The following is a 24,763-nucleotide window of genomic DNA, read 5'->3' on the forward strand; positions in this document are numbered from 1 at the left end:
TATTCTTGCCACCCCAATTTTTTAGTCATTTCAATTGCTTTCCGGCATTTAGTGGCTGGACTCTCCCTTATGCTTCTTCTTCTTCTTCGAGACTCTTCGCAAAGACAAAATCCGGCCTGGAAATGGTCGTAGTGTCCACCCGCATCATGATCTATTCACGAGAGAATGTAGAGTGGCCCTGAACGAGGAAAAGAACTGGAGAAATAGAAAAAATAAAGGATTAAATTGCTCTTTTTTTTGGAAGAAAAAGGAGGGGGTCTACGACGTCCGAGAAGTCATTGAGGTCGGCGCCAAAATTGCCACCTTCTAAAAAGGTTCCGAGCACTTTACATTCGTTCTAGTTTGGTACTACTTTGGTATTTTTGGTATTGCGTTGAGATTTTGCAGATAGTTGCAAAGTAAATAATTTATTCAATTTTCCAAAAAAAAATCATCATTCTTTGAAATAATGCAGCCCCTTAAAACTATTATTTCAAAAATAAAAATGAAAGCCTAATAAAAAAAATAACAATTAGAAAAATTAATCCAAAAGGTTGAAATTGATACCGATTCAGGAAAATAACTAATCTCAGTGAATAAATTCCTTAATTTTTGAGCAAGATTCTCCTACACCCTCTTCTGCTTCTTCTTCAAAACTTTTCACCTTTATACCGGAAATAAGTCCAACATTTCTTCCAATACACAATGGAATGACCAACGACATTTTGAATGTTGCCTTATTCTTTTTCTGCCTACTTCTGCACCTTTCTCTCTTCTAAAAATTCTTATTGACATTTATTTTTCTATTTTAGATGAGCGCAAGGAGTAGTGGAAGTATGAGTACAGCATCACGAATGGTAAGATTATTTTGAAATAAATATTTTGAATTAGTTTTGAGAATTTTGTTTCTGGATTGAAACGGTAGTTATAAGTTTTGTGTCCCCATAGAAGTTTTAAATTTTAAAAATTAAGTTTTAATCCAGATACAGTAAATTCATTTGAAACAATATAGAAACTCTGTAGTTTTTTCTTTAAAAAGTTTACAGACAAAAGGATCTCCAGAAAGACTTGTATCGGCCACATCAGAGAGTAAAGTGAGTTAATACTAGTGTCAAGTGAATACTCAAATCAAATTTTATTACTGTTTTCCGAATTTCATAAAGCTTTATGGAATATCATAAACTTGATGAATCCCCATATCCCCATGGAAGGCTTTTCTTTTTTCATTTATACCAATGATTTCTCCAATTCTAAAACATCGCACTCATCTCTGTCGGCGACCCTGTTGTTATAAACTTATTGAGAATGAAGAAGAATTTGAATTTGATGAGGTGAGAATGAAAACTTGAACAGATTTTCATAAACTATATCTTTTGAAAATTGTTTCCAATTAAAACAAATACAAATTTTTAAAAGTATTACAAATGAAAAGAAGTGTACTGGAATTTCAGTACAAGTTCATAAATGAATAATGGGTTATTCAAATAGTGTAGGAAAGTTAAGAAGCGCATTTAAATACCCGTTTTGCCTTATTGAAGTAACTAAATATATGTATTAAAATTAATACAGTTGCGACTTCATAAAGTGTATTCAAATAAATTTTGCAAAATTATTAGAATAACCACATGAAGAACGTCAAAGTTCAATATCAGTTGCTTTACTCGAATCATTAATCATAAAATTTAATTTATCCTGTTCTAGTAACAGGTATAGGCACACTACAGGCAGACATTTTGTGCCTTCCTAGAAAAAGCCTGAATATTTGTTTGAGTTCTTTTTTTTTCAAAATTTATTCACCGTATACTAAAACCAAAAACGGAAAACAAATTTAAAAACTTCAAGTCAAAAGCTGATAAAATTGGGAGCATTTCCGGTAGTTTGAACTTCTAAAAACTACACTTTTCGATCTTTTATTTTCAAAGTCTCTTCTGAATTTCTGTAGTAAGAAGATGTCCAACAGAGACGTCAACAATATACATCTAATTGCGGATGGGCTCTCAGAGCAACAAAAAGATAGATGACTCTCTTCCAATCCCCTCGTCTACTTTTCGTCTCTTGTCAAAATTTTGAATCCGTTAGTCTGTGCACTTTATGATTCCAAAATATACATTTCCACGTCGCAAGGATGCAATTCGGCACAAAATTCGAAAAAATGTCACCTTTGCTGACGTGGAACTTGATATGTGTCAGGTAACTTCTATTTTCAGTCATACTATTGGTAAATGTAAATTCTTTTTCCAAACAATAACCAAAAATTATCCCAAAACCAATAACCACTTTTAATCCAAAAATAGGAACCTTGGTAATAAATTTCCCAATTGGGAGTTCCCCGAAGTGAAGCTAATCGCAGATTCGTGTAAAACCCCCGTCTTTTGACAAAAAACCAAGAAGGAAATCGCGGCAAGACCAAAAAAAGAATGAAGAGTAATACGACATGCAATGATCCCAAGAGAGGCCAATTGTCTTTCAGTTGATCCCTCAGGAAGAGGACTTTCCTTTTTCAAAATGTGTCCCAAGCTTTTGTTTCATGTCACACAATTTTTGAAGTTGACACTATTTTCAGTTCAAGGTGGTACACAATTTTATGTTTAAAAAATAAAGTTAAGTTCTGGTTAGGAACAGTATTAATTTTTGTTATAGAATTGAATTTAAAACATCTTTAAAATTATTTAAATTGTCGTTTATTTTGTTTTCAGAGCAACACATTTCTACATTTATTGAATCTATCTGTTTCAAAATTTTAATAATTCACACTATTATTTTAGAGTAATAGATAAAGTTTAAACCCTAAATTTATTTGACTATTATTTTTTATAGCTCCCGCCTTTTTTTCGTTTAATACATACAATTTTATTAAAATGAACCCTGTTTGATGAATTCTTCTCTACTCGGTCCTTTATGAAATTAGCATATCCTCCTGATCCACCCAAAAGAATGTCAACTGAATAATAGGAGAAAAAGATAAAAGAGAGTAGATTTGAACATTTGAAACCAAGATTCCCATTTAGATAAGCTTATATTGTGGGGACTCCGGGGCCACACGGCGTCCTAATACAAGCTTTTCAAGAGCTTGCTCTCATTTTTTCTCAACAATATTGTTTAGTATCTTCAAAAGTTTTGCATAAGCATGCTACAGTTGAAGACATTCCAGCTTTTCACTATGAAATATTTCCTTCATATTTTTATTGCAGAGACTCGTCCATGAACCAGAATCAATGGAGAGCAGGTCAAGTCCATATATTAGACCATCTCCATACGCTGGAGGAGTTCATCCACACTTTGAAGAGGAAGATGACAGGTCAAAAGTGAGTTTTATTCAAAGCTACGTTTTCAAACTTTTGTTTCATTTTTTCGTTCTTACCGAGATTTTTTTGATTCAAAATTGCGGGTTGTCATCGAAATAAGAAAGGAAAATACAACAGATATTAAGTTTTGCTTCGCCTATTCTTTAAAAAAAATTATCGTTGTTATTTTGAGCATTAGGAAGATGTTATGAATCAAAAGATGTTACATTTTTGAGCATTATCAGAATGTCGTCCATTTCTCATTTTACTAGTGGAACACGACGCAATTCGTTCTTAAAAGTATAACTTTACACATATTTTTCTATTAAATTATTTTTGTCATGTTTCTAATATACGAAGTTGCCAAGGTTTTCAGTGGTTTATTTAGTAAATGGGGCCCTAATAATTTCGAATCTTCGGTGATCACAATAAAATTGTTTTCAAAAATATAGGATCAATGAAAATTATTTTACTATTGTATACTCTTTGCTTGAATTTGAATGATGTTTCCAAAACATTTCAACTCATTTTTTCAGCTTCATGCATCAGCTCTCTACTCGGAACGCCGAACGTCATCCCGGAAATCGTTAAGATCACAAAAAATAGACTATCACACAACAACAATAAAATCCCTTTGGTTTGATTTTTGTGCCAGAACTTCTTCCCATGGAATACCATATGTTGCGTACGGTTTTTTTTTCATTTTGTATTTATCTGAAAATGCTTATTTTGCAGAACATCTTCATTTTTTGGCCGATATGTATGGGCGGCACTCTTCATGTGCATGTTAATGGCATTCTTATTACAAACCTATTGGACAATGTCAGAATATTTGCAGTATAGGACAATTATTGAAATGCAGTTGCAGTTTGAAGCTGGTAAATTAATCAACATTTATTTATCTAAAATAATTTATTTTCAGCTGCATTTCCCGCTGCAACAGTTTGCAATTTGAATGCTTTCAAATATAGCGAGCTCACGCAGTATGAAGAAATTAAAGAGGGTGTAAGTTTTCATATAAAATTATTGGAATTTCTGAAAATCTGAATTTGGTGTTTCAGTTTGACTATTGGGAACGGGTGATAAATGCTCGAATGATGAGTGACAGTATGAAGCCAGGAGGTGATATTCTAGAAGCAATCAGTGTCAGGAAGTAAGTGATAAGATGTACACAACGTAAACTTGTAAAATATTTCCAGAAAGCGATCAAAAAGTCGAGATCAATTACTTTTTCCAATTGATGACGAAGACTTAGAGGGTGCAGTGTATCAGCCAGTCTTTGTGAGATGCACCTGTATGAATATGGAACAATGTGTACCAAATAGGAATCCTTTAGAGGTTGGAATATTTATTTGAAAACAGCTTGCAAATCAAGTTGAAATTTGCTAGATGACTTTTATTTAAAAATGTATAATTTTTCAGGTTAACGCCTCAATTTGTATGTGCTTTGAAGACGTGACACGTGGCTTAATCTGGCCATGCTACCCAACTTCCGTATGGACTGTAAAAGTATGATAACTCTCCGTTTATCATTTCTAATTTTAGTTTTAGAAATGTTCTGGTTGTTCAATTTCCAATACTTGTCCTGACCCGGATGGTCCTAATGCTTCAAAGCAAATCGCAAAACATAACAGTCCACTTCCATGTCTTTGCCAATCAATTTCTCATCATTGTATGGTACATCCAAAGGTTAGTTTGAAACTTTTTTCCGAATTAAATTGACAAAATCTTAGGACGAAATCCGATGGTGGAACCCAAACAATTATACAGTTTATTCTGTAACTGAACCACCGACCACAGAAATAACTGAAACCGAAGAAGCTTTTGGATTGAGCGTAAGACATTTCTCAATGGAATATTCTATTCATAGGATAATTTTCAGGACCTCAAAGATGCGGGAGCCATCACAACTCAAACAAAAGAAAATTTAATTTTCTTAGTGGCTGCTTTACCCCGTGAAACAAGAAGGAACCTGTCATACACCCTCAATGAGTTTGTTCTTCGATGTTCGTTTAATTCGAAGGATTGTAGTATGGAGCGGTAAGTGTTTTCTTTTAAATGTCATGTAAATCTTGAAATTGAAGTGACTTTAAACTTCACGTTGATCCTGAATACGGCAATTGCTACACATTTAACTTCAATGATTCGGTGGAGTTGAAAAACAGTAGAGCTGGTCCCATGTATGGTAAGTTTTTCAAAAGCTTGTGTTTTCAATGCATTAGATAACCAAACAATTTATTGTTTAAAGGTCTCCGTCTATTATTAAACGTGCATCAAAGCGATTACATGCCAACAACAGAAGCAGCAGGTGTTCGATTAGTTGTCCATGAACAAGATCAAGAACCGTTCCCTGATACATTTGGATACAGTGCTCCAACTGGATTCATTTCTTCATTTGGTCTTAAAACGGTATTTAAATACTCTTGAGAATCTGTTTGCAGAGTTCGATTTCAGAAAGAACTACATCGTCTCAGTGCTCCATGGGGGAATTGCAGTGACACATTCCGACCGGTTCCATACATTTACAACGAACACTATTCTCCTGAAGTATGTAACATTTCCCATTCTTAATCAAACATTTATATTTTTAGGGTTGCCATCGAAATTGTTTCCAATTGAAAGTACTTGAAATATGTGGATGTGGAGATCCAAGATTCCCTCTACCATCTGAAGAGCATAGACATTGTAATGCGAAGTCAAAAATTGATCGTTAGTTTTTTTCATTAAAACATTAAGAAAATTAGAAATAATTTCGGCGAAACAGAAAAGTTATAAATAGCATTTTATTAACTAAAAAATCTACTGATTCTACAGTGAGCATCTCTCCTCCATATTTTTTCGCTTTCTTACCAGTTACCCAGAAGACGCCTTAAAAAGGAGAAAATCACAGAAACATAACCCAAGAGGCACCCAGCCAAGCACCAACTGAGCGGAGTGCCAAATGGGAACACATAAGTTGCACAAGTTTTGGAACTTTTCCTCATTATCGAATTTACCACAATGAAGAAAAAGTCAAATATTGAATCCTTGAATACTTCAATTTTGTAGAAACATGTTTTTTTCAAAAAATGTATTTTTCAGGTCAATGTTTATCAAACCTAACAAGTGACTCTGGAGGTTACCACCATCTACACGAACAATGTGAATGTCGTCAGCCATGTCATGAAAAAGTATTTGAGACTGCTTACTCTGCATCTGCATGGCCCAGTCAAAATTTCAAAATTGGTTGGTTTTTCTATGACTCATATCTTTCTCTACCACATAATTTCAGGTACCGACTGCCCCGCCGTATCAGATATTTTCAACGACACTGAAGCTTGTACCGAATATTATCGTCAAAACACTGCTTACATTGAAATTTACTACGAACAATTGAATTTCGAATCGCTGAAAGAAACCGCCGGTTACACGGTCAGTACTAGTACTTTTAAAATTCATGTTTTATGAAACTTTCGGAGAAAAAACGAAATAATCGGATTATTTATATCAATAGTTCAAACTTCATAGAATTATCTATTCAAAGATCAGCTACATTTGAATATTTCAGCTCGTCAATCTTTTCTCAGATTTTGGAGGTAATATTGGATTATGGATTGGATTTTCAGTCATTACGTTTGCTGAATTTGCAGAACTTTTCTGCGAGGTTGGAAGAAACTTATTAGATAGTTTGACGCAAAAGAATATTGAATTACAGATCTGCAAACTAATGTATTTCAAAGGAATAGTCTATGTACAGAAAAAGATGCAAGGAAAAGAATACACATCATCTTCATTAATGCACATTGATTTTCTTCAACGATCGCCTAAAAAAAGCCAACCAGGAGAAGATGAAGTTTCAACAAATGAATCAACAAAGGAGTTAATGAGCAAATAGTTACAATAAAAATTCCACTAAATTTCTATCAGTTTTTGATGTCGGGTAAATTATATTTTAGACTTTTGTAAATTGTTGTCTTTCTTTTTTGAGCATTTTTTATGACTGACATTTGAATAGCAGAAACTTTTTTGTATAGGATGAATAAATATTTAAAAGATATTAATGTCTTTAATTATGCTAAATCATAAAAAAAAGAGGATATCATGCAAAAAAGGTTGAAACATTTGCTCGGAACAAATTAGATTCTTTTAATTTGAAAAATTATTTCATAACAGTCTGTTTAAACTTTATAAATTCTTGATAATTCGACAGGGGGCGAAAATTTAGAAATCTTTAGAAAAATATTATGGATTTTAGAAGAAGCGGGCTGAAAGAATTCGGAGATGTTTAAAAAATTTGAAGAATTTTGTTCCGGAATAATAAATATTTTTAAACGATTGTTTTGAAAAAAACGTGAACTGAAATTATCTTAAAGAATTATTTACTATCGAAAAAATCAATTCGTGGCAACGAATTTTTTAAACATAAAAAATTTACTAGAACAAAGTTTATTTCCTAATCTTTTCGGCAACAAATAGTGATTTCGATCAAAACTATCACAGGTAAATTCGATTTTTGAACGGCTATAGCTTCATGAACTTCAAAAAAACGCAAAAATAATTCAGAAATCAAAATGAGCGACATTTCTATGAAAATTCCGGCAGTTAACAAACTTTTGAACCTACCAGAAGATTCAGAAATCGGAAAGAAAGTTCGAATTTCCATTCGTGACATTCATGGACTCTATTGGACTGGATTTTGGACGATTTTGAACACAATCCAAGGAAGATTTGAAATAAAATGTGAGGAGGATAGTATGTGTCGTTGGAAATTCTTGGCTCAGGTGGAGCTTCAGTTTACTGGGGAAGGACAGACTCCAGATGTCAACATCAATAAGGAAATTGAGTTCTCTCAAAAGATGAAGATATTCACATTCGATCCAATTGATCAGGGACGCAGATACAATAAAGTTAATTTGAAAATTACTCGAAAGTCATCCGTTGGAGTTGATGTCGTTAATTTCATCGATTTTGAAAAGAAGAGCAATTTGCTGGATGCCCTCATTCGATCGGAAGATGGAAGCAAAATGGTGTATGCCAATTCTGGAGTATGTTAATTTGAGTAATGTTTCGGATACACATCTCATTTTTTAGATACTCGCTTTGAATTCCCCGATTCTCAAACAAAAGTTGGAGAAAGACAAGTTAGCTGAAATTATAATGCCATCTGAATTGTTTGTTTCAATTGAAAAACTGATGAACTTTCTCCATCCTCCTTTCAAAATGGAACGGGAAAGTGGTAAGATTACAACTAAATACTGAATTTCAATATTCTGAATTTTCAGTTGAAGAAGTTCTGGATCTTGCTTCAAAATGGGAAATGAAGTCGGTTCTCGCAAAATACGAGCAATTCCTTATCAGAACACGTTCGTACGGCCAAGAAGCTTCCATTAAGAATGTTAAATTAGCGGATAAGTTCAAGATGAAATCTCTTTTTGTCAGTTCTACAAATTATATTATCGTGTAATGTTTTGTGTTACAGGAAGACGTTCTCTATAGCGAAGAAATTGATGTGTATACTTTCCTTGATGGAAATGATTATAGCTCTTGGATTCGTGCAGCAATGTTTGATTTTGTTCTTGAAATGAAGAATAGTTCTACTAGTATTGATGATGAAGATGATACAATGAGCACTTATGATAACTTAGCACTTGATTAAATGCAAATTTATGACATAAATAAATAATTTATGTTTTAGGATTGTTTGAAATTGCACACACGAAGAAATAAGAAACATAACTAATCAGTGCAAAAGCTAAATTTTAATATAATTTTACTGAGATTAGTATAATAGTTCTAAATTCATTTTACATTGAATACAAACATAGTTCCAAGACTCGTAGGATCTATCAAAAAAATTATCGGAAAACTTCTGTAACACCTTAAAAACAGGCACTTCAATTAATTGTACATTTTTATCTCTAAAATGGCTCATATTGCCCCAAAACGTCTATAGGCTTATAAATACGCTTAGTAAATATCACAACTCTTCTTACATCCATTTTCCATTATAAACAAATCAATTAATCAAATTATTTAGTGTTCAGAATAAAAAATCTATGCTAACTGTCTGAAGATAAAACATTATATTAAACGTTCAATTCTTGCAGCTCCCTTCAGTGCCCGACACTAAACTTCTAGCTTTGTATTCATTGCTATTTACTGTCTTCTTACTCTACAAAAACTGGGCGGAGTCCTGGATTCTGATGTCCATGTAGCAAAAACTGAAACAAAACTAGTGGAAGAATCGAGTGGATTATTTAAATTTATTCAAATTTGCGACGACCGTCCGAATCCAGATGTATTTATACACTCTCCGAGTCGCCAAAAAATTATCAGTTAAACCTTTTCGGAAATTTATTCAGAATTTCGAGTTTGACAACGACAACGTAGACACTTTGTTTTCTGGCAATATTCATATCAACTGAAATTTTTTTTGAGAAAATAAATGCAGCATTGGCTCTTCTCTTTTATTTTTTCATTCATACATAGAAAATGCGGTTTCATTAGGCATATTTTGTCCACTCTCATTTTCTTTCTATTTTTTGTCGTATGCCTTTCTACAAACAAGCCTTATTGCTTGCTCCAAGTGTTCTATTTTTAACTTACTGTTTCAATTACTAGTTATATGTGTTTTTCAGAGTCTCTCTCAAATTTGCAAGTCTTCCATGGGGGACGACAGTTCACAGGATAAGGCTTCCGCGCCTCCATCTGCAGCAGCAGCAGGAGCAGCTCCAGCTGGAAATCCACAACAACAACCAGCCAGTGCAATCAGAAATAAAGTGGATGTTCCGCCTGGGTAAATACAAAGGGAAAGAAGGATAGAGTAAACTTATAATATCTGTTTTGTTTTACGAGTCAAAAAACACATTGAAAGTAAATAAGAAAAAGGCTTTTGACGATCTTCAAATTCAGTCTACTTATAGTCGAGGTAGTCAAACTATCTAATTCAATAGCCATATGATACGCTGGAGGAAGAATCTTGCAATTACTCGAAAAAATATTTTCAAAAAACGTGAAAGATTTCAATTTTACAATTTTTTAAGGGAATAGGTTTATGTGATTTGGTTACGCTGCGTTAAATACATTGTTGGACTCAAAAATTTCGTTTTCCATTTTTCTGTAGAATTTCTGGTAGCAAGTTTTTACGTTTTTTATCCGTTTCCAATTTTTAAAAATTTATTTTGAATTTATTGAAATGAAATTCATGAAAACTAGACAAAAACCAACTCTAAACTTTTACGCACAATTTCTACTATGAACTTACAGTCGCAGTTTTTTCTTTAATGAATTATTCACACTACCCGCATAATTGCGTCTCTGCAGATATGCCTTGAAATTGTCAGAAAAGTTTACAAAAAAAACTTTATTTAGAACATTAAAAAATCGACTAGCAAAGGATTTTCAAAAAAACAAGAAAACTTTAAGCTACGAAAAATATATTTTGCAAGTACAATTACTGACGCAACGTTAAAATTTAAAAATTATCTGAAAAACAATCACAAATCAGAACTAAATGAACGGTTATACTTTTCAAGTTTTCATATCAAGCGTAATTGGCGAACACAAAAAGTTGCCGATCCCTGAACAGAAACAGGTTTTCACTTGCCCTTTTTTGACCGGTCAAAAAAAGAGAAAATGCAGTGATAATGAAAGATTAGGAGGAAGTTAGAAAAGATGAATCTACACATATATATCAGTTTCAAAATATCAGTAACAATCTTTTAAAATAAAGAAGAAAAGTGACAAAGGCAACTTTATAGATTCGGAAGACGTGTCAGTTCAGTGGAGGTTGTGAAAAACGCGATGCCACCGACCAAAAAGGCGTCCGTCGTGATTTTTGAAACTCCAGATACTCCAAAAGCTGAAAGGTTAGTTTCATTTTTGAAACAATTAATAGATTCTGGAAAGAAGTGTTTCACATATTTTGAAACCGTTTATCTCTTTCGCTCCAAACTTAGTTAGCTTACTCTTGATTTTAAAAAAATGGGCAAAAATAGAAAATTGCTGTATGAAAAAACTGACAATATATGAGCGGAGTCTAATTTCAAGCTATAATTTTTATGCGATAACTTACAAACCAATTTTCATTCAAATAAACTATCAACATTATTGTTGTTTTATTTCAAACTAGCGGTTGAAAAAATCCAACCAATGGAAATTAAATAAGGTTAAAATACCAAAATTCTTGAACTGTCATGAAAATAGGCCCCGCCCATAATTTGGCATTTTAGAGGTTTTGAGTATAATTTGATTGAGTAGGCTATATGATATCAAAAATCATAAAAGTGACAGAATATCGTTAAATGATAAGAAAATATTTATTTCTCACTAATATTCATTTATGAAACTGAAATAAAATTTTAAATTTCCGGAACCAAAACAAAAAACTCATAAAAACTTTCTTCCTAATAATAATAATAATTTTTCATTGATATTTTCCAAATTTATCAATTTTGTTCATCACTTGACGATGGCGTCATCCGCAACGTCTCATTGTCAATTCAATAACAAATTGAAAAAAAAGCTCTGAAGAAAGAGAGCACCGTATAGTATGAATAAGCCGGAGGAACACTGTTTTTTTGCTCTCTGCGTCTTCCTGTCTAGTTATGTCTAGTTACCTAGTTACTATTTATTTATCTGAAAAGAAAAGTTGTAAGTCTCATTTTATGATTTTTTTTGCTTTTTGTTCCCTCTACACCACTGTGAGAAATGATTATTTCAACTAGAACAAATCACAAAATTCACACTTTCTTTCTTCAAATATTTCAAATAGCTATAATACGGTAGGTTTGGAATTTTAAGCCATTTAAATAAAGAAAAGTCGTATTTTGAACTTTTAAACTACGATTTCTACAATTAATTTTTTGAAAGTTCAAACTCGTAGGTCAATACCAATTGAACAAGGAAATCGCGTCGCGTCTACTACTCAAAAAATAAACAAAGAATTGATAAAATGATTCGAGCAAATCGGGAGAGGAGGGGGGTCAATTTCAAATCAGATATCTCAAGATGTTCTTATTGAGTACCGCCCGGTTTTGACCACTGTCCAACCATTTTTCCACTTTTTGTCAATATCACTAGATACTCTTGATAGTGCAGTTGTACCCTTTATTCATTACTGTAGATTTGCATGTTCTGGAGGTTTGTTCTGGAGGCACCTTTGAAAAACAAATTAAGCTTTCAGACGTGTTTTTTTATCTCAAAAATTCCTTCACATTAGGTTCTCATTCTAAAGAGAAATACCTTAAAAATTTTTTTAAAAATTGAGGAAATTAGTGAAATTTAATTTTAAATGTTATCATTCAAAATTACGGTGATACGTACAAAGTTATAGTTCAAGCAATTATTCATAAATTTCCATGCATATCAAGTAAGTAGTGAAAGACCATTAAATGTTCATAGGATTATGTAAAACTTGAAATACAGTAGAAAAACCAAAAGATTATGCAAAAACTGTTTACATGAAACAATCGAAAGAAAAAAGAAAAAAAGAAAAACAAAGTTTTGATATATCATCCGTTCATCTGATACATGTCACTTTCACATGCGCAAATCGAACAGACATTAGTCAAATTTCCGAAATCGGATCGTCGAGAAAATTGTGATGGTAAAATGAAGAGGAAAGAGGAGTGATAAAAGATTTGTCAACTATCACATATCTTACAGTGTCTATGTATGATTGAATGATTGTTTCTTTTGTGAGAATGCATACCTGACCACTACCTCTCGGAATATCTTCCGTATCGTATTCAATGAGTGTTTCCGTTCCAAATTTAGGTTTATAATACTTTCACATTCCGAACATAGCTTTCCAATTTTTTGTTGAAGTTTTCAGTTAATGTTTCATAGTAATTTTAGGTAGTTAGAATTCCAAATAAATTAAAAAATTATGCTATACGTTTCGTAAATATTTCTAAGTTTTTAAGTGAACCGTTACCTAATCTAAACTTATTTTCCGGTGGCCTTCGGAAATTTAACAACAATGATTGTTATTACTCTCCGAAACTAATTGATAAGGTATCAAAAGAGTAATAAACAGAACTTTAAACTAAAATCAAAAACCTTTGGCATTCTCAATCTCTCTATCACTTCTACCTTGTGTTCAGATCCTTTCCAAAACATAACAGGTTTTTATGATAACAAGTACCTTTTACTATTTTTGAAAATGTCCATTGATAGTGATGACCTAATCATTAGTAATCGATAGAAGATCACAAGAATCAGTAAATCAGCATCAGTGATCAGATCAGAATACAAAAAATTGATATATTTTCAAACACCTCCACCATCTCTCACCTATTTTATTTTAAGAAGAGCTTCATCGTGGTGGCGCAATTTAGTGATGGACGACGACAAAACTGCGCCTGTGCAGTCTGATACTGTGATATCTCCCGAAAATGCGTAAGTTCTTTCAAAGAATTTTATTCACTGCAGCATTGAAGTTCAAATAAATTTTACAGTGGAAATGGACTCGCCGACCATCATCGTAACATTTCAACTGCCAGTGTTGGAGATAGTGAGTTATTTTTTACATTTAAAAGTGGAATAGATCCAGTGCAGAAATCTTTGAAAACTACGTCTATGGTGCCAAAATGACCAAATATCTTAATAAAACGTTCCAATAATTTTTTGAAAAATTTTATTTGCAATCGAAAATGGACAACTCTCGAATTCCTGTAACAATTTGAGAAAACCATTGCATTGTCCAATTTCTACAATATTTTAATATTTGAAACATAAGTGGACCAACACAAAATTAGGAATCATTTTTTGACGACTTTCAAAATGTGACGAAAATAGAAACTTTTTTTAATTTTCAAAAAATCATATAAAATTTAGCAGAATTGTTTTTATTTTTTTACTACGATACTTGGTAATTGTGGTACCATGGTTTAAAGCCATTTTCCCACTGGCGCTACTCCGCCTTCAAACAATTTCGACATTTAATACCTAAACGTCATTAAAGTGTTCTTGGCGAGCATATAAAAATACATTAAAAACACGGTCGGAACATTAAAGCTGATAGGGGCGATGATTCAATTGTTTATATTTGCATGTACTTTTTCTCGATTTATATTCGTTTCAGTCAGTCTATCCAATCTATTTCTCATACTTTTTTGTTTCTTTTTTCAATCATCCTTGAGAAAAATGCATTTGCATCTCATACGTTAATGACCTTGAGCCGAAGAATGGGCAGCTGGCGCCACAAAAAGAGCAATTCTGTTGTGATGGTCTGTTGCGCACGGTCATTCCACTAAATTTGAATTAAGTCATGTCAATTGTCACAATTCCATCTGTTTCGAGTCACAATTTTTAAATTAAATTTGTCTGAACTTAAAAAGTATTAATTTCAAGTCGGTTACGGTCGTTGTGTATGTATGCCAATTGTTTTTTTCTTATAACCTAGTATGTACTTGATGAGTGCTTGATAAAATTCTCAAAAAAATATAAAAGCTTCGAAAATAACAAAACTAAACGTTTTTTTTTTTCCAAACTTGAGTCTAAACAATTTTTATTGGAACATCTCTTTAGTAACAGAAATCCATCCACTGAAACAGTGAAGTTTTTTTTTCAATTTTGAATAACACCACATCAATAAAAGTCACAAATTCAGAAACGAAAATATCAGTGAGTATGTTCTGATAAAATGGGGAGTACTGTGCATTTAATTTTCCATTCCTAAAAATTTACAAGGGATAGTTATGCAAAATGGTCCTGCCACTCATTCTGTTTTTGAGCGTTTATCTGAAAAATTTGTGTAGATCAAACGTAGATCACATTTAATTAAAAGAAAATCTATTTACAAAATCAGAGGAAAGTATATAGTGATCTACGCTTGATCTACTCAAATTTATTATTTTAACCCTCAAAATAAAGGATGAACGCGCGAAAATGACATTTGCATAATGGTTCCTGTCATAGAAGTAGAAAAACATAAAAATGTTTGTTTTTGTGTTTCAGTTTTCAGTGAGATCCCACGAGAAAAGAAAGTGCAACGTAACAAGAGGAATCAGCAAGTGCGCCCCATTAATTATTATTGTTAAAACGCGCTAGGAGAGGTGTCGTGCGCATTGAGAAGTGTTGTGCACAGGCGGCCTCCGTTGAGTCTTGTACTGGAACACTGCCAAGTCTGTATATATCTCTCTTTTTTACAATCTTGTTATTCTGCCATTCTTTCTTTCAAACAAAACCGATGCTCTCTTCGCTCTTCACGTTTATTGTTAACATTTTGTTATTACCTAAAGGTTAATTGATAACATATATATTTTGCCACAGCTTTCCCTGACACTTTGTCAACACTTACTGATATTTTTGCTTCCGAATTTGTGCCCCTTATTGATTTAGTTACAGAAACATTAAAATAAGTTGCAATATTATAGTGTTGCACGCTCTGCTGGGTTTTTGTTGCTAAAGAGGTGTTCCAATACATATTGTTTATACTCAAGTTTGAAAAAAAGTTTGTTATTTTCGGTGCTGTTATATTTTTGTTAACATTTTATCAAAAAACTAATTTAACCATCTAAGTGTGCAAACACCGCAGAATTTATTTGTCTAGAATTTTAAAAGTTGAAACTTTTATCCTAATTTTTTGAGCAAAATATCACTAATGTTAGTCCCATTTTTTGCGTGAAGTATTCTAATTTTGGAAGAGTTGGAAAAATAACCACATATTTACCCTTTATTAATATTTTTAGAGTTATTTTGAGAATCGTATTTTTTATCATACTCCGGGTCACAAAAGATAAAAAAGTAAGTTGTTTCTCTCATTAGTTTTCAATTATTGACGAAAATGCATCTATGAGGGCGTCCCCATAATCTGTTGAACTTTTTTGCTCGCGATTTTTCGATTTTTCTTCGAAAGTTTTTACTGATAACTCCAAGAAGCATTCAATAGTAACGTTAAATGCAAAATATTTTATAGTTACATGCCTGAGTTTGATTAAAGTTTCCAATTTCGGTTTGATCTACGACATTTTTATAAGCGAAAAATTTCGGCATTTTTGGTAGATCAAATCGCAATGGGATAGTCTGACACTACGTGTAACTAGGAATCTCATATGCTATATAATTTTTTTAAAAGATTTATAAATTTTAAATGGGTTTCCTGCAAACGTTCTTGCACTAATTGTTTCTTTATTTGCCAATGTTTTCAAATTGGTTCTATGCGTGCTCTTCACCCAATTATTTGTCTTGTGAGTGATGATACTAGCAAAAAAGATGGAAACAAAAAATTGTCGGTTTAGAACTGTTGAATGCCTCACCCACACACTCAAACCCAACTTTTGCTCTTCATAAATCACATGAGGGAGCAATATTTTCGCGTCGATGGCGACAACACTATCAATTTTGCAAATTTTTGATTTTATCATTGGTAATTATTGCCAACCAACCATACTAAATTCCTTGATAATAATAAGTTGTCAGCGCTTCTTACGTAACAGCTATAATTTATTTCAATTCTCAAAACGCTTCAAAATAATAATTTTTCTCGAACCATTTTCATTTTCCTCATGCTCTGTTTAGTCTCAATATCTTAACTTATCTCAGCATTTCTCTTTTTTTCAATTTCCTGTTCTTCAGCTTGTTTCTGACCATCAACATCATCATCAGACCATCACTATCTCTATAACTCAATCATACACATCATTTCACCTACTTCTGCCTGTTTTGATATTAAATGACAACCGGCAATGGTACCGGTTCTCCGGCACCACCGTCTTTCAAATTCGTAGTCGGTGGCGATGACCATGAAAGTGGCTCTCATGAGCACACAAGTCTTCTTTCCACCCATCATCAGGTGGTTCCCACTGGAACTACTGCACCGATTACTTCTGGAATGAACAAAGTTCCTAAGAAAGCATCTTCTAGGTTCTTACTTACTGTTGAGACTGATGCACCGCCACCAATGACTAGAGATGACAGTCATCGTAGGTTTTTGTTTGAAAAGAGTTTTAAAAATGTTTCGTGGTTATTCAAATAACAAAAATGTATAAAATGAAGAAATAAATCCCATTAAAAGTTAATAACAATACATTTTAGGGGAACTATACGCATGGGGAACAAATAAAGATGCTGGAGGAAATCACAATTTGGCTCTTTTCGAAGAACCTTCAATGCCATTTTTCTCTAGCTATCTGAAAGCCCATATCACACCTGGACCACTTGAAAGAGCTCAGAGCTCATCACACGGTGGTCATGGAGCCAAAGCTGATCTTGGAGTGCTTCTCGGAGTCTACTTGCCGACGATTCAACATATTCTTGGTGTAACCATGTTCATTCGTCTCTTTTGGCTTGTTGGAATCGCTGGGCTCGGGCAAACTTTTCTGCTACTTTTCCTTTGCTGCTTCTGTGTAAGTTTTGATTTGTTTGTTTGAAAAAAAGAGATTGTTTTTAAATTTTTCAAGCATTAAACCCAGTTTGATACAATTTATTAATTTACAGACTTTCCTTACCTGCATCTCTATATCAGCCGTCGCAACCAATGGAGTCGTTGAATCTGGTGGAGCCTATTTCATGATATCACGTAATCTTGGACCAGAGTTCGGATCAGCAGTGGGAATACTGTTCTACCTTGCTAATACTGTAGCCACATCTATGTACTTGGTCGGAGGAGTTGAAATATTGTTACTCTACATTTTCCCTGGATTAACGTTCGGAGGAGTTGAAGGACAACATGATACCTGTTTGTTAAAAAATACTTTTTTCTGAGAATAAGTTCCAAATTACAGCCATGTTCGGAACGATGACCAACTCTCTACGATTCTACTCCACAATACTACTTCTCATCGAATTTGCCATTGTCGCCATGGGAGTCAAGTTTGTACAAATGCTTGCACCGGTAAGAACTATAACATCTATCGGATCAGATTTGATAATGAGTATTTTTAGGTTTCACTCGTCTGTGTAATTTTGTCGATTCTCGCCTGTTATGCCGGTGGAGTAACAAAAACTATTTATCCCGATTCAGGACAATAGTGAGGATTCTGAATTCTAACAAAAATCTATAATTCCTGTGGTTTTCAGTGTTTGTATGTACAACGACCGTCTTCTCCAATCGAGCGCTGTTCTGAATGAAAGTATTCCACTTGACGAAATATGCAATTATTGTAATATAAAGTGAGCTCACAATTGTTTATAATCTCTGCATAATATATTGTTTCAGCAACACTTTCCTCGCCGATAGAGTATGTGGAGGACGGTGCAACTCTACAACAATTCCTCATGTATCTCCGTTCCGTTGCATTAACGGTTTCCCTGGTTTCCAAGGTGGTCAAACACTTCTCGAGAATCTTGGACCAAATTATCTTGAAAAGGGTGAAGCAGCACATGGAACTCAAGCTGATACTAAGTCTGATGTTTACCAAGATGTTCGCACCTCATTCTTTGTGCTTCTCGCTATCTATTTCCCTGCTGTAACTGGAATTTTTACTGGAGCAAACATGAGCGGAGATTTGAAGAATCCACAAGCATCGATTCCTGCAGGAACTATTGCTGCCAATTTGACGACTTCATTCGTTTATTTCTCTTTGGCATTCATCTTCGGTGGCGCTATCGATAATGCAGTTTTACGAGACAAGTACTTTCTTTTCATTTTAATTTTCAGCACTATTTAATATCATATCTTTCAGAAATGGGCAGTCTGTAGGAGGTCAAATGGTGGTTGCTCTACTGTCGTGGCCATCTCCATGGGTTCTCCTCATTGGTTCTTTCCTCTCAACGTTTGGAGCTGCCCTTCAATGTTTGTGCTCTGCGCCACGTCTTCTTCAAGCAATTGCCAAAGACGAAGTCATTCCTCTTCTTTCTCCATTCAAAAAGGTCACTGCCAACAATGAGCCCTTCCTTGGATTGATTTTGACAACTATTATTGCTGAAATTGCAATTCTCATGGGAAGCATGGACACGATTGCCGCTGTTGTCGACTTCTTCTTCCTTATGTGCTACGCTTTTGTCAACATAATCTGCACACTTCATTCATTGCTGGGAGCTCCTAACTGGAGGCCACGATTCAAGTATTACCATTGGTATGTTTTAAATTGGTAATATGCTCTCTCTGGTTAATACTGATATTTTTACAGGTTCCTGTCACTTCTCGGTGCAGTTCTTTGCTTCTTTATCATGTTCTCAACTCATTGGGATTATGCTATTGTCGCCTGTCTGCTCTGTCTTGTAATTTATAAATACGTGGAATGGAAGGGAGCCAAAAAAGAATGGGGAGACGGAATTCGTGGACTTGCTCTCACTACAGCTCAGTATTCATTGATGAAGATCGAAGACAAGGAACCTCATCCAAAGAACTGGAGACCTCAACTCCTTTTGCTTCTCTCAATGCAATGGTCGAAAGAAATTATTGATGTTCGTTATTTGAACCTTCTCAATCTGGCATCTCAGCTCAAGGCTGGAAAAGGATTAACCGTGGTTACTGCATTCTTGCAGGTTTGTATTTTTAAGCCATTTTTAAAATGTCTTTTTTTCCTAAAAATTTACTTTTCAGGGAGATCCAACAAGCCCTGACGATAAGAAGAAGGGAGAGCAGGTCAAAGCACGCATGGACTTCGATATGAACCAAGTTCGTCTTCGTGGTTTTGCAAAGACCCTTGTGCACTCAGAAGATCAAGTTCGGGGCTCTATGTCTACACTTGTTCAGTCTGTTGGTCTTGGAGGACTGAAACCGAATACGATGCTCATTTCATGGCCAGTGCACGAACGTGAAGAAGATATGACCGAATACAACACTTTCATCGAAAAAGTCCATGCTGCTTCGATAAACGATATGGCTATTGTTGTTGCCAAAGGAATTATTGACTTCCCATCAGCCGTTTTCCGAATGAGTGGAATGATTGATGTCTACTGGATTGTTCACGACGGAGGTCTCTGTCTTCTTATGGGATACCTTCTGAAACAACACAAAGTATGGCGTGGTTGCAAGCTCCGTGTTATTGGAATCGCTCAGGAGTCTGATAACAACGTGAAGATGCAGGAAGATCTGCAAAAGTACGTCTATCAACTACGTATTGATGCAAAGATTATGATAGTCGAATTAGCCGATCCAGAGATCTCCAAGAATGCCTTCGAACGGACATTATTAATGGAAGAACGAACAATGATGATGAGAGATTTACAAAAAGTTTCTGGTGGAGGAATGTCACTCTCATTACCGCCAGCAAATGCTCCACGAGCACCATCACCGCTTGTTACATCCGAAAGAAGAGCAAATTCAAAGGACTCAGACGAGGGAACACCGACAGAAAGTGAAGAAACAACAGAAAAGAAGTCAACAAGCACTGATAATGAACAAGCTAATCAAGAAACGAAGACCAAGAAGGAGAGAATGAAGGCTTTGGACAGATCGAAGGTTTCGAAAATGCACACTGCAGTACGACTCAACGAGTTGTTGCTACAACATTCCGCCAATTCTCAGTTGATTCTACTTAATCTGCCCAAGCCTCCGGTGCACAAAGATCGTAAGTTTTGCTACAAAAACGACATACTTATTGAAATAAAATTTTCCAGAGCAAGCACTTGATGATTATGTTCATTATTTGGAAGTGATGACCGACAAACTCAACCGAGTGATTTTCGTCCGTGGAACTGGCAAAGAAGTGATCACGGAGAGCTCGTAACTTCACAAAGTACGCTTGTTATCAAGAAAATATACATATCTATGGTTTTATCACTTTCCCGTAAATTTTCCCAAAGGTTTGCAATCTCTTGCCCCCACTCATTCACATCACTCCTCTCATGATTTGTTTCCCGAATCTGTAGAACCCTTTAAATATTTGTAAGTCTTAGACGTGGTTGTCAAGCTCTCATTCATGCTTGACGTCTTCTAGTCTTCTGAATTATCGCACATCTTCACACAGAAACTTTGCATAATCCGCGTCACTCGTATATTTATTTCTTGTTCAATAATTCCCCCGTTTCAAACAGTAAGGTATTCCTTCTTACCATCACACCTTTCCCACTCTTGTAACATTATCTATATGGTTTTTGGTTACGTTTAGACGTTTTTTGGCGCCCTCCGTACTCTCGTCGGAATATGATGAACGGCATTTTATATATTCGTTTAGGTAGTTCCTGATTTGTTTTTTTTGTTTTCTTGAAAATTGATTGATGTTCAAATTTTTTTTGAATAATTTCTTATCAACTTTGTAGATTCTTTCCATCCTAAACATTGCCGATGTTAGTACCGTAACCTACCGTAAGTCGTGTTTTCCTCCCTGTGGTCATTCACTGTTTTTATGTCAAAGGAGTCTGTCTGACTTTACTTCTATCATTCACCATCCCCTTCAGTATCATATCAACCCCGATCCCCCTTACTTTTCTATCGCCCATCACCACGTTCTTTGTTTTATGTTTCCGTTTATATATTTAGTATGCTATAAATGGTTAGATTCATGTTCATTGAAGCAATCGAATCATTTTGGATTTAAAAAAGAGAATTATTGAAAAAGAGAAAATTCATCACAAAATATCACAAGTATTCAAAGTTTACAACATAAGAAATAGGTGATGATCGTTTCGATTTATGGAGATCTTCCGTTCAGCTGTCAGTTTTGCAAAGTCAAAACCATCAAGTAGTTTTTGGCCAAGATATCTGAAATTTCTTCGTTTTAAATATGATACAAACTATATTTTTTTACCTCATAAGTTCAATCCAAGACTCGGCACATTTGGGAGTCGCCTCCGTGTCTCGAAGAAAATCGAAAACGGTGCAAACTATTTGAGCACAAAATACTCGAACGTTTTCTTCAGTCATGTGTGGTGTCTGTAATGTTTCAATCAATTAGGTTGCATCTAAGAGTTTTCAAATAAAAACTCACAATATCTGGTCTATAATGTCTTTCGCCGTATTTGAATACAGTCGGAGCCACTTGTGCTTCCAGTTCATCCACATTTTTCACAGAAATATGTAGAATGCTGGTGAATAGTCGAGCATGCCGACGAACTGGATGGTTGTCAGGTAAATCGAATACGTCATCGGATTCTGATAATCCAAAAAGCGGGCGGAGCATCGGAATTTTCGAAAAGACACGTTGAAATACGAAGAGACCAAAGCAAGCGGATGTTTCTGCCGCTGAGGATCGAGATTCAACAAGACGCCATGAATCAGCCACCACTTCACAACTCTGAAAAATAGATTTTTTAATAAGATTTTTTAAAAATTATTCTCTCAAAACTGACGGCTAAATACTGACCTCTTTATCAATCAAGTTCTCCTCACTAGGAATTGATCGAAATGAATATGTTCTCATTTGTTTCAATGGTGAATGAGACTTTGTTCGTATCATACAACTCATTTTAGCAGTCATTGAATCATCAAGACTTCTTGCCATGAAATCCTGATTTGTAGAAGATGACAGGAATATCTTACGACGTTCTGAAGCACTATTCTTTTGAGGTTTTTGATAGGAAGACGTTGATGACGTGGAACGAAGAGATGAAAAGTCCTGTAATATTTCGTACTGTGAGTAATTACAGAAAAGTTAACTTACTGTACTGGCACTTTTCGCTCTCAACTGCCCGTGTTCAAATTCATCGAAACTTTCTTTTCCGTTAATTTGAATTGTTGGCGGGGTGGTAGAAGAAGTATTATTTGACGATGAGCCAGTTGGCATGTGACAGTTCTGAAATTACTTTTTAAAATTATATTAATACCAATAATGCAAATAGTTGAGGTTTTTAATTGAAGTGATACCTTAACCATACTTTAATCTTTACGGCCCAAACTTTTTTTAAACTTTAATTTTAAAAAATTTCCAATGAGTATAGTTACCTTAACATTTTGATTTTGGCTCGGATCAGATAATCTTCTTTGTCGTCCCAGTTTTCCTTTTGTTGATTTCGATGATGTTGAAGTGACACCCGGATGCGAATTTCCCATTTTGTATCTGAAAAATATGATTTAAAAATTTAAAATGCATTGGACAATATAAATCAAAAATAAATGCAAGTGTTTGGCACAAAGTTCATGAAATATTGGAGATTTTTTTTGTTATTATTTTTGAGAAGAAAAAGAAAAAGTTTCATAGAACTAGAATGTCATACAAGATCCAATACAAATGCATATGTATTCCATGTTTCCAGGCAATTGATGCTAATGGAGCATCTTTATTTACGTGTCATTGGGCTCAAAAAATCACAGACAAAACGAAAAAAGAGCCACGAAAAAAGAAGAGGTCTGTCTCAGTGTGTGCCAATTATATTTATTTTTCCGTCTTCGCTATACGAGTAAGAAGATGCCACAAGATAGTTCCCAGGGGAGACCTCGTGGTGATGACGTTTGGGTGGCAGAAGCTAAGGTAGATTTATTATTTTCAGATTTCAAAAACAATATATGTTACAGTATGATTGTAATACACGTGGGCGAAACAGTATAATGGGAAACGGGGCATTAAAATACAGGACGGAATCGAAAAATTGTGAGAATTTAGTAGAAACGAAAGAAAAACATGCGATTTTTGGTTTGATTTGACAGTTTTTCTTACATGAAAATCACATTATGTTTCTGCTGCTTTTATTTTTATTTTTAATATTTTTGATTATCTCATTTGATACTAGTTTACAGTAAGTCTGATCCACAAATTGAAATTATATTAAACTGAACGTTTCTGAAAAGTGTATTTTGTTTCGAAATATGTAGTGAAGAGTTCTCAAAAACCACAGGCGTCTTTTTAAATTATTATTTTTTCTTTCAGTTTTTAATTTAATTCCAGAAGAAGTATTTCATAATACTATGAAATACTTAGACTTATTCTTGAGAAATCTTAGGAATATTATAATTTAAAATAAATATAAATTATCTTTGAATGTGCTTTTAGAAAAACATCAACTAACACGATAAGGCTTCATCTATACAATTAGCTCAAAAAACACATTTTTCAGCGCTATCCCAATGCCACGTGGCGCGAAACCTAAAGGATTCATGATGGTTTGTGAATCGAAAGACACACAAAATCTTGAAAACAATGAATCATATTTTCAGGGTCTTGGTGTCTGTTTTTAAATGAGATTTTCGTTTTATTCGGGAGCCGATTTCAATAATTTATTGACGAGCGAAATGAGTAATGTACAGATTAAATTTGTTCGAAATTTTTCAAAATGTGGAAACAATGAATATTTTCTAATCTGTCGTTCTATGTCTTAAAAGATGTTGAAGTCACGATGGATACGTAAACAAAGCCGTTTTACAGATTATCCTAATCTCGAGTAAGCTATAGTAAACACGAGAAGCAATGTGATACAGTGGACGTTTTATTTCCTAAGAAAACAAATCTCAGAGTTCAGAATCTTCGCTCGTGCTTTGATTATCTTAGTTTATAAATAAAAATTTAAGTTTTCTAGAATTGAAAATTACAATTAACTTTTGAAAAGGATTTAGAAGCTCTATTGCATCTCGCCAAGTACAAAAAATACTTCGAATAAAGGCAGAGCTTCTTTACTGTGAAACTTGCAATTATTTAGTCAAAAAGTTTTACACAATTAATTACAAAACTTTTCAAGCATATATTCACACATGTAGT

The 24,763-nt window shown here is 34.1% G+C and overlaps 5 protein-coding genes and 6 non-coding genes across 18 annotated transcripts; 5 read left to right on the top strand and 6 right to left on the bottom strand.

The window, feature by feature from the left end:
* Positions 1-791: 791 nt before the first annotated feature.
* Positions 792-7,299, top strand: unc-8 (Degenerin unc-8; the record flags this gene model as incomplete). Of its 4 annotated transcripts, none has more annotated exons than NM_001307363.3 (20): positions 792-836; positions 1,026-1,073; positions 3,171-3,284; positions 3,800-3,948; positions 3,999-4,141; positions 4,186-4,268; positions 4,325-4,416; positions 4,463-4,601; positions 4,686-4,772; positions 4,815-4,952; positions 4,997-5,098; positions 5,146-5,303; positions 5,348-5,448; positions 5,512-5,672; positions 5,718-5,810; positions 5,855-5,972; positions 6,345-6,488; positions 6,535-6,674; positions 6,811-6,906; positions 6,958-7,137. In NM_001307363.3, the coding sequence occupies 20 exons, from the start codon at positions 792-794 to the stop codon at positions 7,135-7,137; spliced, it is 2,331 nt and encodes a 776-aa protein (NP_001294292.1). The 4 variants fall into 4 exon arrangements, with proteins under 4 accessions (NP_001294292.1, NP_001294293.1, NP_501138.1 ...); NM_068737.2 differs by lacking the exons at positions 792-836; positions 1,026-1,073 and adding exons at positions 2,132-2,169; positions 2,543-2,600 and having other exon boundaries at positions 6,958-7,299; NM_001307364.3 differs by lacking the exons at positions 792-836; positions 1,026-1,073 and adding an exon at positions 2,071-2,169.
* Positions 2,375-2,727, bottom strand: R13A1.15. Its single transcript, NR_056126.1, has one exon. It is a non-coding gene; the product is annotated as an Unclassified non-coding RNA R13A1.15 (non-coding RNA).
* Positions 7,300-7,634: 335 nt separating the features above from the next.
* On the top strand, positions 7,635-8,934 carry R13A1.3 (BTB domain-containing protein). The gene is made up of 5 exons (NM_068738.4): positions 7,635-7,742; positions 7,806-8,287; positions 8,334-8,478; positions 8,525-8,676; positions 8,722-8,934. The coding sequence occupies exons 2-5, from the start codon at positions 7,814-7,816 to the stop codon at positions 8,896-8,898; spliced, it is 948 nt and encodes a 315-aa protein (NP_501139.3). The 5' UTR covers positions 7,635-7,742; positions 7,806-7,813; the 3' UTR covers positions 8,899-8,934.
* A 973-nt stretch (positions 8,935-9,907) lies between these two features.
* On the top strand, positions 9,908-21,641 carry kcc-1 (the record flags this gene model as incomplete). Of its 5 annotated transcripts, NM_001306917.3 has the most annotated exons (14): positions 9,908-10,038; positions 11,003-11,110; positions 13,554-13,643; positions 13,703-13,758; positions 17,283-17,593; positions 17,685-17,925; positions 17,972-18,081; positions 18,132-18,217; positions 18,267-18,359; positions 18,406-18,819; positions 18,872-19,264; positions 19,319-19,676; positions 19,735-20,704; positions 20,754-21,640. In NM_001306917.3, 14 exons carry the CDS (start codon positions 9,908-9,910, stop codon positions 20,861-20,863), a joined length of 3,471 nt encoding a protein of 1,156 aa, NP_001293846.1. The 5 variants fall into 5 exon arrangements, with proteins under 5 accessions (NP_001293846.1, NP_001293847.1, NP_001293848.1 ...); NM_001306918.3 differs by lacking the exon at positions 9,908-10,038 and having other exon boundaries at positions 11,046-11,110; positions 20,754-20,863; NM_001306919.3 differs by lacking the exons at positions 9,908-10,038; positions 11,003-11,110 and having other exon boundaries at positions 13,585-13,643; positions 20,754-20,863.
* R13A1.17 lies at positions 11,228-11,377 on the bottom strand. Its single transcript, NR_056127.1, has one exon. It is a non-coding gene; the product is annotated as an Unclassified non-coding RNA R13A1.17 (non-coding RNA).
* 21ur-13107 lies at positions 11,525-11,545 on the bottom strand. Its single transcript, NR_056128.1, has one exon.
* Positions 12,958-13,155, bottom strand: R13A1.16. The gene has a single exon (NR_056129.1). It is a non-coding gene; the product is annotated as an Unclassified non-coding RNA R13A1.16 (non-coding RNA).
* R13A1.14 lies at positions 16,460-16,607 on the bottom strand. Its single transcript, NR_056130.1, has one exon. It is a non-coding gene; the product is annotated as an Unclassified non-coding RNA R13A1.14 (non-coding RNA).
* Positions 16,506-16,652, top strand: R13A1.13. The gene has a single exon (NR_056131.1). It is a non-coding gene; the product is annotated as an Unclassified non-coding RNA R13A1.13 (non-coding RNA).
* Positions 21,642-21,687: 46 nt separating the features above from the next.
* glb-23 (Globin domain-containing protein) lies at positions 21,688-23,137 on the bottom strand. The gene is made up of 6 exons (NM_068741.2): positions 23,017-23,137; positions 22,736-22,867; positions 22,439-22,690; positions 22,064-22,369; positions 21,884-22,008; positions 21,688-21,837 (listed from the first exon to the last, which is right to left on the bottom strand). Exons 1-6 carry the CDS (start codon positions 23,122-23,124, stop codon positions 21,732-21,734), a joined length of 1,029 nt encoding a protein of 342 aa, NP_501142.1. The 5' UTR covers positions 23,125-23,137; the 3' UTR covers positions 21,688-21,731.
* Positions 23,138-23,675: 538 nt separating this feature from the next.
* Positions 23,676-24,362, top strand: R13A1.1 (uncharacterized protein). Its single transcript, NM_068742.4, has 3 exons — positions 23,676-23,807; positions 24,126-24,171; positions 24,226-24,362. The coding sequence occupies exons 1-3, from the start codon at positions 23,743-23,745 to the stop codon at positions 24,244-24,246; spliced, it is 132 nt and encodes a 43-aa protein (NP_501143.2). The 5' UTR covers positions 23,676-23,742; the 3' UTR covers positions 24,247-24,362.
* The last annotated feature ends 401 nt before the right edge of the window (positions 24,363-24,763 follow it).

Source organism: Caenorhabditis elegans, chromosome IV (assembly GCF_000002985.6).
Source record: "Caenorhabditis elegans chromosome IV".
Classification (NCBI taxonomy): Eukaryota; Metazoa; Nematoda; class Chromadorea; order Rhabditida; family Rhabditidae; genus Caenorhabditis; species Caenorhabditis elegans.